We start from the raw sequence: 6818 nt of genomic DNA, 5'->3' as shown, positions 1-6818 counted from the left end.
AGTGAAGAATCCCCTTTTATTCTACCTACTTATGTGAAACCAGATTCTTCTCTCTTGCTGCAAAAAAATATAAATATTGCAGCAGACTGGCTGTTAAAAACACCTTGAGTGTCCCTCTCCTTTCCCCGAGGTTTGAACTGTTGGTTTCCAGGAGACAGACACACCCGTCTCAATGATTAGGTGAGTCAAACATCTTGTACTATTCTATTTTTTTCCCCGTTGGTATATATCGATAGAAGGAAAGATGTATTTGTTTATAAAGATTCAGTTGTTACATTGTTTTTATTGACAGCACAGATAATATGATTGTGTATATGTACGGTCTTGTAATTTATAAACAGACAGCCCCAGAACGAACACAGCCCATGAACAGAGCCCCTGAAGACCGCCCATGAAGAAAGCACAGAGAGCGACACTGTCCATGACTACAACACAGACAGACACAGGCAGGCAAAAATATAGACAGACAAACAAAGAGGAAGCCAAGTAAATACATAATGAATTAATTTTTATAAAGAAAAAGCGAGTTTCCATATTGTTTTACCAAAGCGGTCCCCAGAGGAATAAGGCCATGCCTTGCTGGTCCCTGGGCCCAAAAATGTTTGAAAAAGGGCTGCTCTGACAAGCAAGAAATAAGTGGTGAGGGCAGACAGTTACTTGTGTCAATCACACTCAGGCCCCTCCCAGCAGACATAACCATGCATAGAGCTTTTAAAAGGGAACTGCGTACAACTGTTGCAGGACAGAGGGGGCTCTCTGCAGGGCAGAAAGAACACTTCAATCTGGACTTACCACCAGCCCTGTGCTTTAGATAAATTATTTTATATTTACTTTACAGTATCCACTCAACAAAAATGACTGCAAGTATCGCTTCTCCTTTCTTCGACTACAACGAAATGAACAAGGTAATGAATGTGTATTGCTTGCTTCGAGCTGAGGGCTAGCTAATTGCTAGCTAGCTAACTTGGTTAGCTTCGCCTAGTTCATTTAACTTTTTTTCGGGGTTCAGCAAACGTTAGCGAGTGTTCTCTACACGTTTTGGATCGTAAGTGACAAACTGATGACAAAGTATAAAGTGTTTACTGGCCGCTAACAATTCAGCACTTTAATAATTAGCTAGCTCACCAGGCAACGTAAGTTATCGCTGCTTCTGTCACATGTTCTTGAGTATTTAGCGTCGCGAATTTATCATTTATTTTAAATGTTAGTTAATAAATAACCATAAACTAAGTGATCGCAAAAATGAATCTTTGAAAATGCAACACGTAGCTATCTGAGTTCACATGGCATGCCAGCTATTTTGGTTGAAAATGAACAGGCTGATTCAAACCTAGCTGCTACTGGTTGTCTTGCAACAATTTACGCGCTTTTGTGTGCAAGCTGTGCTGTCTCGCACGGATAACGTTATGGAAATCTCACACACACAGTACGAATTGTAAACAGTTGTGCCTAAGTACCAAAAATATTGTCTACAAAGGTTACATGTCAGCATTTGACTACTGTGTATTTCTATAGCTAAAGGCTTTTGAATTAGATTACCAGAAGTTTACTGGTTATCGTTTTCAATCTATTGTATTATCTAAGATGTCGAACTATGTAAAAGGCATTGGTGCCTACCAGTTTTGGGCATAGCATTTTTGCTGATTCTTCTCATCAAAATAAATATATCACAGCACGTTTTTGGACATATTCAGCAGCTATTACCTGATTGAAGTACAATACCATTGGAAATTCATGATTAAAGGTCATGTTTATATTCTTAACTTAAATTGAAATGTTGTCGCTGCTTCAAAAAACAAATTTTGATAAATAGCCCAATGTCAATAGTTTAAAAAAAAAAGTCCAAATCAATAACCAGTATGCAGAAAAGGTGGAACAAAGTACTATGTTTATCTACACATGTGAAGTAATAATAGTAATAATATTACATGTCTTCTTTTTTTTAAACGAGCACCTTATCACTGGTTAGAGGACAACCTGAATGTTGCATTTTTGATATAGACGTCACCAAAACAAAAGAAACTCAACACTGTTGTCAATATCGATTGTCATGTTTAAAATAAATTAGCTAGAGGGGGGAAGATGAGGTTCCACGTCCTGTTAAAACCAACACAGCTCAAAAAGCCACTCGTAATCTGGAAATAATGTGTACATCACTTGTTGTTAATCACTTCCATCGATAGTATGCTGAAATCAATAGAAATCAACGTTTTGGAGTGTAGTGCTGTTTAAATTAACACTTCAATGGCCACCTAATCATGGAATAACCTATACATGGTTGGTTAGATGAGAACTTTTGGAATGTCTGTTGATTGAATTAACATTGGAATAAGCTAACCACTTAGCAAGATGGATAACTAGCTACTAAATTAGCGAACCAAATGCTGAACTGCAGAGCATTTGGCACATTTTAGGTAGTAACTTAAGTTACAAGATATCTAGCTTGTAACGATTTTGGTTTGAATTCTACACGGTAACTAGATCACCTGGCTGCACACCAGTGAGTGACTCAAGAGACTGGGGACCTGTTTACTTTATAATGAAAAATTGTGACCTGTGAAATGAACAATCTTCTATCTCAAGGTATTGCACACGTTTGCTACAGGTATTTACTTAAAGTAGATACAAATAGATGTGTATGTGTTTCAACAGTATTGAAAAACCATCCCGTGGCTATTTCCAAATACGCCAGTATAACACCTACTAATCTGAGGTAAAAAAGGATGTATAATTCCACTCAATTTAATTGGGTGAAATTGCAAGCTTGTTTAAGGTAGTAAAACAAACTGTCCACATTAGGGGAAATTGACACTATAAAATCATTTAATGTCAAAATAATTCAACATGTCAATTTAAGATGATAGTATGTTTCCTACTCAAACTGTTGCAACAATGACATTGTCACTCATTGAACCATTTAGAGTGTTGGGGGGGGGGGTGCTCTCAATCACAATTTCTGGGTGCTTTAGACTAGAGCCCCTATAGCATCTGTGCAGCAGCCTGAGGGTTTGCGGTCTGTACTATCACTGTTGCGCCAACATCCTATGGCCATAATTGTTTGGCAGTGCTTTTTATTTGATTGACAGCTTGTTAGAGTAAACGGATTGCACAATTCTCTTTAACTTGTGACTTTGGAGACCAGTCTTTCTATAGTGCTGTTGAACTAGTAAGTATGTCATTAAGATCCCGGCTCTGCTTTTGTAATGGGTCTGGACTGTAAACTAACACGGCTAGCTCCAAACTTTTTGGGAGAATTTAAGTTTTTTTTTTTTTTTTTTCAGTACTGATTGACACTTTTATTAAGCATGACTGTTCTTTTCTTTGCAGAACAATAAGATGTTTAACTACAACAACAATACTTTTGGTGGGCCCCACTCCACATCTGTCCCAGTCTGCACTGGTGCCAACAACCCTCCCTCTTGCCCCCCCACTGGTTCCCTGCTGGACAGGAAGGTAGTGGGGGCCCCCTCTGCAGGGGGCAGTGGGCTGTTCCAGCGCCGCCACTCGGTCACCCTCCCCAACACCAAATTCAACCAGAATCAGTTCATCAACAGTCTCAAGGCTGACCCCTCCTCGCTCCTGATTGGTGGTGGCAGTAACAACAAGGAGAACCGCTTCCGGGACCGCTCCTTCTCCGAGACCGGGGATCGCCTCAAGCCGGGCAGCCAGCTCCAGTGCCTTGGCGGCGGGCAGGGCCAGCAGCAGCAGCAGGTCAACTCCAGCCGCTACAAGACGGAGCTGTGCCGGCCCTTCGAGGAGAACGGCACTTGCAAGTACGGTGACAAGTGCCAGTTTGCCCACGGCATGCACGAGCTGCGTAGCCTGAGCCGCCATCCAAAGTACAAGACTGAGCTGTGCCGCACCTTCCACACCATCGGCTTCTGCCCCTACGGCCCGCGCTGCCACTTCATCCACAACGCAGAGGAACGCCGCGGCCCGCCGCCACCGTTCTCCACTTTCAACAAGATGGAGCGCCCCCGCCTCCAGCACAGCTTCAGCTTCGCCGGTTTCCCCAGCCAGGGTGGTCTACAGGACAGCCCCACCTCGGTCACCCCGCCACCCATTTTCTCCACAGAGGACCTGGGCGAGTGGCCCAGCAACCCCTTCACCTACTCCAGCCAGGAGTTGGTCAATCTGTTTGGCCCGAGCCTAGTAGGGGGGCCCCCTGTCTTAGAGCCCAACCTGCTGGCCCCGGCGCCGCACTCCCCCACTACCCCCTGCTTCTTCCGGCCCATGTCGGAGTGTCCCCCCAGCCCCCCGGACTCTCTCTCCGACCAGGAGGGCTACCAGAGCAGCCTGGGCAGTCAGAGTGGTTCCGAATCCCCCAGTCTGGATGCCTCGCGCCGCCTGCCCATCTTCAGCAGGCTCTCCATCTCTGATGATTAGAGAGCCTACACCCCCGGTGCCTGGGATGGATGCATGGAGTGAGAAAGTGAGTGCCTGTCTCCCCACGGTCCTGTCCCCCTCGTCTCCTGGCCTTGTTTACAGCCCAGAAGTGGACATGATTCTGTGTCGCAGTGTTGTAGCCATTGAGTCCAATCAGGAAACTCAGCTACCCCCCCCCATCTCAGATGCCTCCAATTAGTCAATCGAGGTGTTTTTGTTTTACCCAAACAATCATTCAGCCAAGTGGTCACTCAAGAATCGTGAGTAGCAAGTTGGCCCTGGGTGAAGTGCTACAATAACGGTGAACAGTAGAAATCAGAGGGGATGGATAAGGTCTGTGGGAAGTTTCAGTATGTCCCAAGGCAGGATTTCCCTGTCGTTTTGTGTGTAGCGGTGCTGCATATCTTCACTTTGCCATTGCTGCCTGTGCCACAGCTATCTTCAAACATCCCATACTTTTACATCTCAAGAGGACTTGTGACAAATTCGTGCTCCATTTTTAAAAAGGGTCACATTTCTTCAAGTTAAACCATTAAAAAAATGATTGGACGACCAGATTAAATGAAGTGCCTTGGTGTTGTCCGATCAATGTGTGGGACTACAATTGTTACTTTTTCCACGTCCTAATGATTGCAAAATATATTTTTTCAGCTTTTTTTTTTAAATAAAAAAAAAGTATATTATGAGGACTAGACAAACACAGATGTTTAAAAAAAATATTTTTTAGAATCAGGGCTGGAAGAGTTTTTCATTTTTTCTTTTGGCACTACTAAGAACCCTTAGTAAATGTCTACTGGTCTGTTTGGTTTCTTTAGTTGTGTGGAGTAGGACTGTTCATCAATGTAAACTGGTCGTTAAACATTCATATGTGAGCTTGGCCTGCCCCCCCCCCCTGTTCTCCTAGCCCCCACTCGGCTCAATAGCTGACTGAGATGATACCTCAGTCACCGCTGTCAAATCACGAGCGCCATGCTCTCCCATCGATTCCACCTTGTTCAACTATATTGTTTTGTAAAACCTTCAAACGAAAGGTTTGCTTGTCACTGCTTATTTAACTTATCAAAATGTATTTATTGCTGATCTTAAAGCATTTTTTTTATTTTGTATTTATCTGGATAATGAAACAATAGAATATATTTTCTTTTATGTTAAATTATGATCTTCCGTATTAATCGTAAGATTGTGAAGACTTTTTTTTCTTTTTTTTACAGGTAATATATTATACTGCAATGACATTTTTTATTATTTTGTAACTACACTTTGATTTATTTTGAAAGTGAATCTTAATTTAAATACAAAAATGCAAATGTTTTTGCGTTAATATTTATTGTTTTTCCTCTTCCCTGATATTGGACTGTGGTTTTCAGGTTCTCTATTTTGATGTCTTAATTTCTCTTCCAGTTGTGGGCTGCAGCAGCTCTCGAAGGCCCTCTAGAATGTAGACGAAGTTGAGTAACAGTCCTCTTCCTGTTAATTCACTGTCCCTTTGACTGGGAAAAAATCTACATTTTAGTATTTAAGAAGTCACTCAGCCTATATAACCAGCAGTTATGCTGTAAATGACAAATAGAAAGCTCTTATTTGAATTAGTTATGGACGATCACCTATTCCGCAATACCATGCATACATTTACTAGCACTTTTAGTTGATGTGTTGTTGGACCACTCGTTCCCATAAGTGCCTATCGAATACATTCCAGGTATCCCCAAGTGTTGTGCCTTCATCACATGTTTTATAACACAGCAGATTTATGCCCGAACTTGTAGTTAAGTATAAAGGTTAACAGGATTGACACATGACATGAAAAGCAACAGTTGAATGTATTCTTTATAGCAGCTGTTGCTGTTCACTACAGTAGTTTATTTGTTCTCATGTATTTTTTTTAAATGACAGATTGCAGTTTAAACTTAACTAATAAAACCCATATTTCTATTGAACATCTGTCTTCCTGATTGATAAGGGTTGTTTGAGGCCGAGGTTGGCAACATTTTTGTTGTATTATCACTGTTTATGTAATGATCATATACAGCAACCCTCACATCACATGACTAGGGTGAGAATATTTATCAGTGGAGAAAGCAGCCCATGTACTAGAAGCTATTTGGGCTGGGCATTGAAGGGGAACCATAGTTCATGTGGGTGAAGCGGTGCTATTGAAATATTGAGCAAACAGCCCTGCTTGTTATCCTACCACATATCTTTGACTTATCTTGCTACAGTCTCTACACCAGCAAACTGGGGAACTTTTTGAAAGTTCCCATTGAAAAGCTACCCCCTCCCCCAGACACACACAAATAGTCAGACCAAAAAATTACTTAAACAGTTTTCCAGGAAAACATTTCCAAGACAGGAAATCCAACTGCTGTGCCTTCTCTCTCTCTGAAACTATTGTTGAGGGTTGGTGTGCTGCTCTACTGTGATTTAAAGAAACT

The 6818-nt window shown here is 41.9% G+C and overlaps 1 protein-coding gene across 1 annotated transcript; it reads left to right on the top strand.

Moving 5' to 3' along the window:
- The first annotated feature begins 720 nt into the window (after positions 1 to 720).
- Positions 721 to 6323, top strand: zfp36l1b (zinc finger protein 36, C3H type-like 1b). The gene is made up of 2 exons (XM_046291942.1): positions 721 to 905; positions 3328 to 6323. Exons 1-2 carry the CDS (start codon positions 855 to 857, stop codon positions 4384 to 4386), a joined length of 1110 nt encoding a protein of 369 aa, XP_046147898.1. The 5' UTR covers positions 721 to 854; the 3' UTR covers positions 4387 to 6323.
- The last annotated feature ends 495 nt before the right edge of the window (positions 6324 to 6818 follow it).

This window comes from Oncorhynchus gorbuscha, linkage group LG12 (genome assembly GCF_021184085.1).
Source record: "Oncorhynchus gorbuscha isolate QuinsamMale2020 ecotype Even-year linkage group LG12, OgorEven_v1.0, whole genome shotgun sequence".
Classification (NCBI taxonomy): domain Eukaryota; kingdom Metazoa; phylum Chordata; class Actinopteri; order Salmoniformes; family Salmonidae; genus Oncorhynchus; species Oncorhynchus gorbuscha.
Note: the sequence above shows the minus strand (reverse complement) of the source record. Positions and strands in the feature narration are given on the sequence as shown.

What these genes read in the sequence shown, in the direction of transcription:
- zfp36l1b (XM_046291942.1), top strand. Translation starts at nt 855, where the DNA reads ATGACTGCAAGTATCGCTTCTCCTTTCTTCGACTACAACGAAATGAAC. An exon ending in ACTACAACGAAATGAACAAG is followed by an intron (nt 906 to 3,327) that starts GTAATGAATGTG and finishes TTTTCTTTGCAG; the next exon opens with AACAATAAGATGTTTAACTA.